The sequence below is a fragment of the Lonchura striata genome, chromosome 1 (genome assembly GCF_046129695.1).
Source record: "Lonchura striata isolate bLonStr1 chromosome 1, bLonStr1.mat, whole genome shotgun sequence".
Taxonomy (NCBI): domain Eukaryota; kingdom Metazoa; phylum Chordata; class Aves; order Passeriformes; family Estrildidae; genus Lonchura; species Lonchura striata.
The window spans coordinates 53,415,264-53,428,951 of NC_134603.1; the positions used below are offsets into that span (position 1 = coordinate 53,415,264).

A 13,688-nucleotide genomic window follows, 5' to 3' on the forward strand; every position below is an offset into this window, starting at 1 on the left:
TAGCTTTCATTCAATGTGTTGCAAGGAAAATGCCATTCATCAGGTGTCAGGCTCACTTGGTTTCAGTGGCACACTTGAGGAGAGATCCTTTTTATCCCTCACCCAAGGTGAGTCCCTAATGAAGCCCTTGAGGGCTGTACCCCAAGGAGCATGAGAATCTTCTCTGCAGTTTTGGACTCTCTGGGATATTCAGACTTGTGCTTCAGGTATAAGCTCATCTCTAGATCTTGCAGGTCAGGGTGAAAGATGATGTGGGGCTGGGGAGCAAGCAGTGCATTATTCCCACCCGCTCCCTGGGCTGGCATTTGCACTGTTCTGCAAAGCAGCGGCTGCTGGGACTGCCATACTCTGACCTTGGGTCCAATCCAGTACTGCAAATCCTGGCTAGACTCATCATCTAAAATCCATTAGTAGGTCATAAGATCATCACAGATACATTTTCAACCTGCCTGTGCCACTGAGCCAGGAGATAGTGAGCCGAGCATCATGACGTGAGGAACAGGGTGTCTGGGGAGCGAGTGGGTTCTCCTCCAAGTCTTCTTTTCTTTCTTCCTTGTTTTCTAAAATAATCTTCTACTTAAACATGTGCCTGTCTGCTGTGTCTTTCACCCCATTCAAGTAATTGTCTTAATGAAGTTTTAAAAAGCTGGACCTGGAACAAGCTGTAGTTTTTAGTAAAGCTGTAAGTATCCATGCTATATAACAGTATCAAGTAAAATGTGACCGCCTTTCTGCTGTGTAGCCTATGGGTGTTTTTAACCTCACTGAATATCTGAAGGCATCTGAATTGTGTCATCTGTGTTACAATTGCAATTTTTAAAAGATAATCGACAGCAAGACATACAAAATCTGGTAATCAACAGGAAGAAATGCAGAGGTTTTTAACTGCAGAAGACTGTAAGAATGGCATATATAGTGTTGGCAGACAGCTCTCTATTTTCCTGCTCCAGAAAAGGAGGGAAGCAGTTATATGAAATGCTAATAGTTTCACTGTGGTTTTGAATAGACTAGACTTGAGAGCCTTGAGTATTTTTCCTTTTCTCTTTTAACTGCAATTTTGTTATTGTATTGCTGCCCCCATCTCTGCTAAATATGGCTTTTGAAATGTAAATCATATCATGTTCTCAGAGATGCATATGACACCCTCAGCACTGTTCCTCTTTGCACTTCAAAGAGCTGTGTGGTCACACTTTGCATCTCAGCAAAATCGCAAGATTTGCCTTCTGAAGATCTCCTTTAATGTGTACAATCAATCCCTGATAATGTATTTTGGGTTTTTGTTCCCTGGAGTCTGTTAATTTTAGTGTTGCTACAGGTCATCAGGAAACATAATCTCTTCTTTCTTAATTTCTCAGTGAGCGTGCCTGAGGGAAGAGGAGCACAAGAGAGGAGAGACAATTGAACATCATCATTGGCTGAGACCTGGAAAAATGGTGCTGGATGAACAGAGGATTAGAACTTAATTGTAAAAGGGAAGGGAAGCCTTGACAGGCGATTTGCTTCATTTTCACATTCATCATGGCACAAATCCTCTGGCTGGCTGGTTGATGGGACTGTCCAACACTTCTCCTTAGTTTCAGTGCAGATCCCTTCTGCTTACGCATCGAAAGACCTGGGAACAGGTGGGAACTGGATGTTGCCAGATACAGGAATGGAAAGAGAAATGGACTCTGACGAGTTAAGATGGAAGTGACTTGACAGCAACAAGCTCAGCAGTTGTCTCCAATAAGGACAGGTTGAGACGGGAATCTCAAGCTTCTCTGGAAGAGCAGTATGCAGGAAGCTGGTTTTCAGGCCACAAATGCTTTCACAGGTAAGGATTTCTGTTCTAGTTCCACTCATATTCTTGGGACAATTTACTGGAGTTCAGAAAATGAATAGGTCCTGACTGTCATTAGCATCTTGTAATACTTTCACCTTAAATAGTATTTTAAAACAATTCACTTGAAGACCAGTTCAACACTTGTATTAGCAGTGAGGAGCACAGTTATCCATGTTTCTGCTTTCAGAAATGGATGGCCACAAACCTTGGGAAAAGTTTATCTCAGTTTTCCTCGTTAAAGTAGTCAATTAACAGCTTTACCATGAGTGGTCTCTTGGGTCAGTATAAAATGTAGTCTGTAAAGTTGCTCTTGTGCTCAACACAGGAGTTTAGTGAGGCTGCAGGATGGAAATGGTTCATGTCAGGAGGCTTCTCAGCAACATGCCAGTGTTGAGCCTTATCTTGTCTGCTGGAGCACATCTCTGGGCAGAACTTGCCAGGCACCCTCCCTTTGTATTTCCCCCCTTCACACCACTGACCTGCTGCAGTGCTTGAGCTGGCTGAACTGGAGGGTTTAAATGATAACTGTTTCACCTCAGTCCGGTGTATTTCTCTGTAGATGAATTAAAAATAATATAATGAGAAAGAGAATGCCACAATGGTGTGACTTTCTGAGGAAAGCTCCCTCTAGTGTATAGTCTGCTGGAGTTCATTTAGTGCTTTCCCTGTATGGGATGGTTTCTGATTTGAGAGGCGGGAGGAGGAAAAGAGGATGAGCAGATGATGCTGCTTTGTTTCCATGTCTGCCAGCCAGCTGAGATGCAGCAAAAAGTGCATAGAAATTTAACTGTATATTGCTCTTGTTTTAGTAGGTCTAGGTAATGGATTAGTGCTACAGTGAAAACTAGTGCAAGACATTTAGTTTTCTAATATAAAATATTTGCCTTTAGAAGGAGTTTTGGCTGCAGTGCAGTGTGATTCTGTGTCCAGCTGTCTGCACCAGCACCGTGGTTTGGAGTGGTGGTGCAGCTCTGAACTGTCTCTGTTGCCTTGCTTTGATTTACAGCCTGGTTTCTGTGCGTGTCAGTGAGACGTGTCCTGAAGGAGAGGAAGCAGGAAGCTCTATTCCACATGTGCTCCAGTGTTGATGTGAGATGTGAAATCTGGGACAGCCACAGGGCTCTCCTTCCTCTGTCTAGCCAGAAGCACACTCCTAAACTCCCCACTGCTGTTCTTGTCCTTGCTGCTCTCTGTCAGTCCTCAGCTCTTCCTAGGAGTTTTTGTCACTCTTTTACTTTCCACCAAAATTCCCAATTGTGAGGATATCTGCTGTCTTCCTTAAGCAGGCTCTCTCCTTCGCTGGAAACCCTATTACTTCTAACACCCTTGCATTGCTATATTATTTTCTGTCCAGTTTTACACTCTTCTGCTGCTGTGTCTGCTACCCCTTAGCTCCCAGAAGCTGGCACTGTGACCAGGGTGCTTGGACAGGGGTGTGTCGAAAAGCTGGTAACCTCATGACTGCTGCTGGATGGAAAACACCTGGCAAGCAGAGCTGCATAAAATTCAGAGAGATGAAACTGGAGTCCCTGGAAGCCCAGGACAACAGTCAGACAGTGATGCAACCCAGCAGATTCCGACCTATTCTGGAGACTTAATGGCATGAAGATTGCTTGGTCTCCTGTAAGAAATTCTTATATTCCTTTGGAATTGCCCTTAGGTAAAGATGTTAATAAACATAGTCAAATCTTGGCAGCTGTACTAAAGAATTGTTAAACATTAAGGGGCACCAAACATTCAGGAGATTTGTAAAAGAAACAGATTGAATTATAATTCCTTTGTATGAGGAGAAAACTTCCAACTTGTATCAAATGAATATCCATATTTACTTTTTGGAGATCTTGTTCCTTATTAATTTATATTATGTACTCAGCAATAATAAACAGTGGGTAGGTATGTATTTCTCAGAGAAATTCACTGGATTGTGTTATGCTAATTTAAGAGTTGCAATAAGAATGTAATGGCAGCTGCATATGGTCGCTCCTCTGATGCTTGCTGTAGTGCTCCTTTTGTTTTGTTGGAGTGCCAGTTTAGCTGTAGGAGAGAACAATATCTGCTAGCAGCAGAGAAGGCATGGCCACATGAGAAGGGAGCTAATTTGTACAAAAAAGCTTTGATATCTGAAGACTGTGTGGTGTCAACACTGAGTCTAGACGTGCTAAGTGATTGCTGCAACAGCCAGAGTAATAATTTCTATTTACAGCTGAGTAGAGTGCTGGCAAAAGAAGCCTGGGAGGACAGTGCCTCTGTGCAGCCATGGTCAGAGTATTTCCTAAACTTCCTTTCCACTTTGCTATTTGCTTTACCTGGAAAGGTTTGCAGTTATGGCTAGGGGACATTTTGATCCTGTCTGTACGCTCATTTTACTGGCACTGATGCCAAAGATTCAATTTGATTCAGACAGTTCTTTTCCCAAGAGATGGGATCACCCAGCTTTATTATGTATTACCAAACAATAGCAAACATTTAGAGTATTTTCATTTTATGTGCTAAATACTAAATTCAGTAGATCATGTGAGTATAATAGGTTCAGGATTACAGAATGTAGAAAGGACACTGGAAGGAAAGTGCTCCTAGGCTTGATTAGGAAAGAGATGGTGGAGACAATGATGGTAAAATGCAATTTGAGTGGTAGCAGTCAGGAAAGAGTGAGCCTGTCATTCTTCAGAAGCTGAGAAAAGAGAATTTGAGAATAAAAGCAATAGTATGCAAGAAAATATATTGCATTGAGCTCATAGAAGTGATAGGCTTCTTGGGATACAAACCTGAGAAATTCTGGCAATTTTTAAAGGAAATAACTTTTGCTTTTCCAGTCAAAATAAAGAGTAAGAAAAGCCCAGATCAAAGGCATTCCAGTAAAAAAGGGTAAGAAGAGACAAATTTATATGATCTGATAATTGACGACTCATACTGAAGGTTGAAACTCAATATGTTACTGGAGATGAGTGTAAAAGAAGATGAGAAAAATGCAAGGGTCAAATCAGGTAGGCCAGTTCACAGAACAAGGTACTACTAATAAAGGGTATGATAACAAAGAAACATACTACATTCTCAGTAGTAATAAGAGGAAGACCTGGTCTCCTAGTTGATAGGGAATTACAAAATGTCAGTTAAAAAACTCATAATCTGATGGTGCAGAGAGGATAGAGTAGTTAATGTAATTTTCTGTATAATTCTTTTCCTAAAAGAGTGATCTGTAACCAAGTGTCAGGAAAAGAACTGCGACCTTTAGAAAGGTAAGAATTCCAAATAGAGCAGGAAAAGAACAGATTATAAACTAAAGAGATAGGATAATGGATGTTTTAAAACAAGATGGAGTTTATTAAATTCTCTCTTCAACATAGGGTGAAATAGCTGAAGCAATCTCTGAGCAATTAGTAGCTACACTGGAGAACATATGGAGGACAGTTTAGGTTCAAAAAGTCTGTGTGAGAACAAACACTACACCTACCTATAAACTCTTCTGGGTCCTTCCTTGTCCCTCACTGGAGTAGCTAGTTATCTTATATTCTTGGAGAAAAAAGTTTGACTCAAATAGTCAACTGAATTTTTTAATAATTAGCCTGTAGATAATAATATGATAAATGAATTTGCATGGATTTTTTTTTTTTCCCAGAAGGCACCTTGTCAGTGAAGCCTAATTTTCCTGTAAGTGGAGAAATATATTTTGATTTTTGGAAGTCTTTTCAGCTTCTTATAAACAAGGTGGCACAATGGGCTACAAGGTGGGTACACAGTTGGCTGGAAAGCCCTTCTCAGAATAATTACTAGTGATTCACAGTCAAACCAGAAGGATCTGTCAAGTGGGATTCTGCCCTGGATTGCCAGAAAATATTCAATATTTTAATTAATGATTTAGATGATAGAATCTGCATGCAAAATTTCCAGATGACACCAACCAGGGAGAAGATGTAAACCCTCTGAGCACAGGATTAGAATTCAAAATGAATATGATATATTGGAGAACTGATCTGAAATAAATATGATGCAGTTCATCAAGGACAAGTTCTAAATTGCAGTTCAACAGGAATAATCAGCTGTGCAAATCAAAATGTAGAATAACTGGTGAGACACCAGGTCTGCAGAAAACAGATGGGCAATTGCAAGAGCTCAGAAAATGGATATCAATCAACAATTCTATGCCATGAATATTATGCTAGAATATATGGACAGGAGTCTGCCTGCAAAATAATTTTTCCACTCTACTTGGCATTTTTGTGGCTGGTGTACTATTTCTGCTCTGAGCAGTCCTCTGTGGGCTTGTTGGAAGCATCCAGAGAAGAGCAGAATGAATGGCCAGAGGTCTAGACAACATGACTCCTGGGAACTGCAGAAAGGGTCTTTTTCAGACTAGAGCAGTGACTCTCAAACTTTCTGAAGATTTTTTTTCCCTTGATTGCCAGAAGCAGCACAGATTTGTGTCAGGGCATGTCTGATGCACTGAGGGGCATGACAAGATGTGGCTGTGACACATCCCTTCTTTGGAATGATGGTCAGAAGGACCTTCTCACCTGCTCATGAAGTTCTGAGTGCCCCTTCTGTGCTGGCCATTCCTAGTGCTGTGCCAGTGCTGGGATAACAGTGGTGGCAATTCTGGACAGCCAAGGTCTGTTTTTAAAATCAGACACTTCCTTCACTAGTGTGTGTTTTGAGTGCTTGTTTAGGAGAAGAGTGTGACTCTGAAATCTGCTCTCCATCTCTGGGGAGTGTGTGGCACAGAGACATCCAGGATAATCAAAGGATAATGGGAACACTGTGGGATGGATTAGGAATCAGTCTATGAAGCCTCCTGACCTTGGAAGGTTAGCCTAGGTTCATCAGGATTTTATTAACTCCATCTCAGCACAAGCTCTGTCAGACCTGGGCTGACTCAGAGGCATTCCTGCCCTGTGACCCTCAGCACTGCTGGAGGGATTATTAGTTCTGGCACTACAGAAACCAGAATAAATAGTAAGAGGTTGCTCTGTGCAGTGGGCTGCTGCCTTTCAATCTAGCACTGACTTTTCCTGTCATCTCCTGATCCCATTCTGTCATAGCCACATATCTTCTCCCTCACACCTTTCCCCGTGAAAGTGATGGCACCCTCAAATCTTTCCATAATCCCTCACAGCCTTATGTCTGAAAGTCATTGTCACTGAAGCTTGACCTTGGGACATATCTAGAGAGACCAGGTTACTCCCAAGGAGCAGCTTCTCAGCTTGACTGGCACTCCCACAGGCCCTGCTTTAGGAGAGAAAGAGAATTCATCTGTTAGAAGATCCTCATTCTCATAGAAACACAACTTGGTGGAGCTTCTCCAGTGTCCCCACCTCTGTGCTGTATTTCCTGGCATACAGGACTTCTACTGCATTTCTTCCTGTGTTTCATGCTGTCCCAACCTCTCTTCACCTCTTCTCCCATCAGTGCCAACATCCTCTCTCTCTGTATTGAGGCTCCTTCATCCCTCTCCATTTGTACACTTGATTTCACTTCCCTTCCAAATTCTCTACTCTTCTGGTAATCTTCCTGCTTTTCACTGCTTTCCTTCACCTTGGTTTCCAGACATTTCCCACTTCCAGACAACTAAGTGCAACGTAATTCCAGGTTGTGTAAGAGCCTCTCTCCCTCTTTTCTAGACTCGACCCTTCCTCTCTTCATCTGCCCTTCTCTGGGTCTCTCTGGCCTTTTTCCCTTTCCCATCTCTTCTACAGTGCTGGTTTGTGTGGGACCTTTCTTTGCAGGAAGGCAATCTGAGAGGGTTCCATCCTGTTTGGCTTCTCTAACTGCAACTTGTTTTGCTTAACTGCCTGCATTTTGGGTGGAGATGTCTCTGGTACAGGGGTGGCAGTGCCAGAATAGGGAGCCTCCTTGAAAGGACTACATGGGAGACCAGATAAATTGCTCCAGCAGGTTGCATATGACCTAGTTGGCCATTATGCATTTAGGGAATGGGAGAGTGAGGGAAGATGTGATAACCATTTAAAAATTATGGAAATCTCATGTAAAGAGTAAAGTAATAGAAACTGTTTTCCAGTTCTGCTGGGGATAGAGCACAAAGTAACAGTCAAGCTTACTGTAGTGGAGAGATTGAGGTTAGACATTAGGAAAATCTTTCTAATGGTAAGGATAGTTAAGGACTGCAGCTGATTGCCTAGGGAGGTTGCAAAGCCTCTGTCACTGAAGGTTTTTAAGAACAAGTTAGACAAATATCTGTCAGAAATGGTTTATGTATAGTTGATTTTGCCCTGGGGCAGGGGAATGGACTTCATGAGAGAACTTCCAGCCTTACTTTTCTGTAGAAATGATGCTCTTATTGCTGGTTCCCTGGATAATAAATGTACATTTTTAAAGTTAGTAACCCACCTGTACTACTCTATCATCTCAGTGTTTAAGTAGATTCTGTTGAACTCTTGGAATAATTGATAAAAAATAGATTAGGAGTCGTGGGTGTTTTAAAGTATTAACTCTCCTTTTGCTGGAATATTACTCCATTGCTTTCCTTATAGCTTGGCCTTGTTTAGATGTCTTATTTTTGGGGGTGTGACATGTTTCTGTGTCTGTGCAACTTGTATAGAAATATTTTCATGTTACAGAAATGCTGCATCCATTCTTCCATTTCACAGTATGCAAGTATTTTAAGAAACACTTTTGCCACTCTTATATAGTAAGCATATTTAAAAGGTAATTTTAAAGAATAACCAAAAATAGGGCAAAGCCAAATCAACAATCCCCTGAGGTTGTTTTCTTTATTCTGAGCAAAACTGATCTGTAACTGGTATATCTGCTGCTGAATGTAGCCTTCTTCCTCAGAATTATAATTGAGGCTCAATGCAAAATAGAAAAACAGGTTTGAAATGTCTTATATTAAGTATATAGTGTAATTAATATTGAAAACAGTTGAAAATTAATTTATACATTAATACAGATCTCCCACATTGCTGCTGTCATTATTTGCATGATTTTCAAGTACAGATAAACATTTAATTTAAAAATCCAGCTTGAATATGTAGCAAGAATTCTCACCCCTCTCTGTTCCCATTTTGTTTTCATCTGCTTCATGAAACTGGTCTGGCTTTACTAAAATGTCTGCAATTTTCTTAACAATTGCATTCTTATTTTATGAATTTTCAAGGTTACTGTGTCACTCACTGACAACTCTGACTGTCTCTTAGTTCTTGTGAGAAACAGATTGCTTTTTTGCAATGCCCCTTACTCAGCACACAGATAGCAACAGATCACATTCCATTGTATTCCTTAGGTATTTTACTTAGGGTAAGCAATTTTTGGAGTACAGATAGTATTCTCAGCAAAAGTACCTGGAAGAAGATATAACTGTGGTCTCTAAGAGTTTGCCATCTAAATATGTTACATTCAGTAGCATTCAGCAGTACTTTAAGTATAGTATTGCATTGTTTGGAAGTCTCCTCTTCAGGGTTACAAACTTTATTAGAATTACAGAAGAGTGTGAAACTGTGAAAATGGATTTGAGAGCACTGTTGCCACCTGAGAGTGATAGCTTTTACTCACAACATAATTCTTCCCTTGTCCTCATGATCAGTGATTAAAGCTAGAATGCTTTCTGCTTTAGGTTTTTCCTCAAGCCTAGAAGGCTGGCTTTTAAGTTTTGATCCCAAACTTTATGTAGGTGAAAATGTTTTCTTCCTTGTTTCCTTTCACCTCAAGAAATTCTCCTCCAAATGTTTGGTTGGAGAACTGCTTAATCTCCAGCTGGCCAGATGCTGCCTTTTCTTCTCGAATTGTGGCAGTCCTTATGGAAACAGAAGGACATGTCACACAGGCCAAGGATTTCACATTTTAAATGCTTCTCCTTTCAAATTTATATTTAACTGGGGTAAAAGACCCCCTTCCCTGTTTGCTTGTTTCAGTGAAGTACTGCATCCTTTTCCACTTGCTAATGGGGACAATTTGGGTGCCAGTCACTACCAGAAGGTAGTGCCATGTGAAGCCACCTGGAGCTCAATGAACAGCAGTCAAAAAAAGGCAGAAAAGAAGCCAATGAAGACTCCAGAGGAAGTGCAGTGGTGTGGTGCCCTGTGAAGCAATTTAAGGGTCCCTGGACTTGGAAAAGGATTCTCCACGGTCCTGGAATCGCAGACTACTCTATAATATAACACCATTCATATCAAGCAACATCCTACTTACTCTGGGAATATTTAAAAAAATATTTTAAATTAAATTTTCATTAATTGTTGATTTAATTTAAATTCCATTTAGATGTCCTTTAATTTTCAGTCTAGATGTAGTTTTGGGTAAATGTGTGTGGGCCACTTGTTCTGACAATCCAGAGCCAAATGAAAAGCAGTGGTTTGGGCACAGCAGAGCAAAAGAAGGTTCAAATTGAGAGAAATATCTTGGCCAATGCTATTACTAAAATTATTTTATGAAGTAGTGTATTGCTGGAAATGGCAAACTTCTTCCCAAAGTGGGAGGAAATGCTCCAGCATGTTCAGGGAGGATGTTAAGCCTGGAACCTTACCTTAGATAACCACTTTTAGCAAATTATATTCAGCTGTAGCATTGCTGTAGCATTTGCAAAGCTGATGGTTCTTTGGAAATGCCCATCTGCCATTTCTTATTTCTTAATAGTACATGTCACAGTACATGCCTTTGTGTGGTACAACTTAGTCAGCCAAATGGCCAATTCCAGACTGAATATGACAATAAATTTAGCTGTAAATATGCTATGTTTCAGTGCTTAATCATAATAAAAAGGCAGACTTTTTGAAAGGACAAAATGCATGCATTGTCCCTCAAGTAAAACTCAAAAATTAAAAATTGAAAAAGTGGTGAAAATTGATTGTTAAATTGGCGTGTATGCTTTCTGTGCTTTCTGTTAATTCCTTCTAATTAATTAGGTGGGCTGCCTTTTTTTTTTTTTTTTTTTTTTTTTAGGGGAAAAGAGGCAGTCTGGCTGTGCCCATGGGTGGCTGAGTGTATTTTTACTGCTGAAAAAGCCTTTTACCATTTTCTGCTGGTTGTCTCCAGCAGTGGGAGTGGGGCTGCCTCCTTGTCTTGGAGCACCAGTGTGAGGCAGGCTAGAAATGCATTTTGTTACAGATTTAAGAGTGCTAAAAGAGGAAGCCTAGGCCCCAAATCAGTGCAAAGTGCTTGTTGGAAGCTGAGATACAGCAGCTAATTGGAAACATAAATGTTGTTAGAAAAAAAACTCATTTTATTCATGAAAAAATGATGCAGAATATACCCATGCACTTGTCTTGAGGTGAGGTGAAGTTTTGGTCTAATGTTTTATTGTTTGATTTTTCTGTAATGTCAAGCAGGCCCATTTGACTTGATATTCCCTCAGTTTTCTTTTACTGCCAAAAAAATTACTAGGGATTAGTGTTATGTTTATTTGCTCTGTGCTGTAGTAATGCCTTTACAAACCAGAGACTGCAGTCTGCTTAAACAGAGAAGTGAAAGTTGACATTACAGGATAAATGTGATGGAAAAGCCTAAAAGTTACTGAGGAGAAGGTATTACCCTGTATACAGATTAAATGCTACATTCACTTATCTGATATTTACAATTTATTTATTTATTTATTTATTTTGCTTTTTAGCTAAAGAAGCCAGGAGTGATGGGTGCTAACTTTGTGCTAGGCCTTTTTTTGTTGCTGTTTGGTTTGGGTTTTATGGATGAGCCTTTCTATGAATGTGTGTGTTCCGGTGCCTGTATCAGCTGCACCTCTCATCCTGGGCCTTGGCTTTCTTAGCACAAGCACTTCATTAGGGAGCAGCATGGATCCACCCCAGACGTGCACCCCACGCTGTGCCTCTCCCAGCTTTTCTCCCTGCGGGCTGCCCAACCTCTGCTCCAAAACCTTTCTAGAGGGATACTCACACCCTTTTTAATTTCTACTCAGCCCTCGGCAACAGTGAATAACCAAAATGTTCAGTTTCTAGTAAGAGCATTATTTGATAATATGGTGTAGCCTTCAAGCCCTTACAGCCTCTTGCAAACACCCAAAGACACTCTTTTCCCTGTGAGAATACAACACCATGATATAGCTGTAATAACAATGCTGATTTCTGAGATCCAACTTTTCCAAGGCAGTGCTTGTGCTGATTTTTCAGCTAAGGGGGCTTCAAGCAGGAAGGCTTGAAGTATCTGGAGCCCAGGGTCTTGAGTTTGATAGCAAACCAAAATTCCTCTGTATCATAGTTGAATCCTTTCCACTATAATTTATTATGATCATCCCACTATTATTTGCTTATGAAACTTACCCAGTAGTTTGGTCTGCTGAATCCTTAAACTTTGAAAGCCAGGAAGATGAGTTTCCCAGGTGTTTAAGGAGATGTATCAGAATGTGGATGGTAAGTTAGAGCACTCTCCCCATTCTTCACAGCCACAGGTCTGTCTCCATGCTCTCTCTCATGCCAGCATTAACAAATTGTTAGCAATGGAGAACAGATTGAGAAATACGTATTTCATATATTGTGGCGTTTGATTTTTTCCCTTAAAAATTTCTATCCTGTTGTGTTCTTAGCTTTCTCACTTTCTTCACAAGATAGTCACTACTTCTGATTTAAAGGCAAGAGTAGAGGAAGCTTTGTTTGAGTTGTGAGGAGTTAACAGTGAAGAGTTTTCTTTATGAAAACGCCCAAGAAGAATCCTACTCTACAGCCAGCATCTAAGCAGCACCTTCAATCCATGCCTCTGAGGATAAACTTGTCTCTGCTGGCTGACAGTGCTGGATGCCTGTGTTGTAGGTGTACATATGCTGAGGTGGTGGTAGGTAGACTCAGGACAAGGTAATGGCTTCAGAAAAGCCTGGAAGACTGGCTTGCATATGAATTGTTTAAGAATTGTCTGTTTATCCTGGAGGCTCAGACTATACAAACCAGTAATTTATACTGGCTGAAGATGGATTCACAGCCTGGCTGTGCACTCAGTCAGTCCTTGATTTAAACGAAAAGATTGGAATTTGGGCATGAGTCTCCATTTTTTCTCTTTCTGATCTTTATTATTCTTGATTTGTTTATCTCAAAAGAAATACTTTCAGGATAATGTCTGCTTCCAGTTGCTCTGAGCAAGAATTTGAAGAGACACATGACCTGCCACAACAATACTAAAGTTCAGAAAAGCCTCACTCTTCTTAACTCAGGAAGTAGGTGACATCTGTAAACTGAAGATACTTTTTTTTTTCTGTAGCAATCATAACCTTTGTGCCCAAACTACTGCTCTTTATATAAATTGTTGGACAGTTTCTGCCTAATAAGAGAAAAAGGGACAAGCCCAAACAAGAAAGGCAACAGGTATGGTTCTTGAAGATGTTTTTATTCAGTGCCTTCTCTAGTGTATGCATGGAAAAAGTGCCATAGCATTGACTTAGTGGCTTTCAAGTATGTCATTGCTTTAAAGCCATATTATTCTACTTTTTGAGATAAACAAGGTAATGTTCTCTCAGGCACGACTCCTGCTTGTAGGGATCAGTGTTGTACCAAAGAACCTTCAGCTGAAATGAGGACCCTGCTGTGCCAAAATGAAGGACAGCTCTCTTTAAAACCTCGGCATCTAAAAAAGACAAGATAGAAGCAGATAGAAAAAGTATTGCTGTGCAGTGTTTGCAGACAGGCAACTGAGACACTGATGCAGTATTGATGTCAGGTGAATCGGGAACTCTGCAGACCTGAGGACTGAAACTGCAGCCTCCGAATGTAAACGCAGTATGAAGAGTGAGGTTGTAACAGAAAGTACTAATGTACCATATGCACTATTTTATCTTATTTCCTCTGTTGTATTTTTGTACTTTTTACCTGCTACCATGAGGAGAAGAATGTAAGCTAGTAAGATTTCTTATGGAAACTGCAGGCCTGCTTTATGCCAGTAGTACTGGAAAGAAGTTCTCTGAAGAAGAATTACAGCT

The 13,688-nt window shown here is 40.6% G+C and overlaps 1 protein-coding gene across 6 annotated transcripts in view; it reads left to right on the forward strand.

Moving 5' to 3' along the window:
• Positions 1 to 13,688, forward strand: part of LDLRAD4 (low density lipoprotein receptor class A domain containing 4) — a 280,667-nt gene that overhangs the window by 98,217 nt on the left and 168,762 nt on the right. For all 6 annotated transcript variants that reach the window (XM_077784472.1, XM_077784474.1, XM_021527802.3 and 3 more), the window contains one exon: positions 1,356 to 1,813. In XM_077784472.1, the coding sequence (XP_077640598.1) occupies positions 1,774 to 1,813 (40 nt within the window). In that variant the 5' untranslated portion in view covers positions 1,356 to 1,773. The remainder of the gene's footprint in view (positions 1 to 1,355; positions 1,814 to 13,688) is intronic.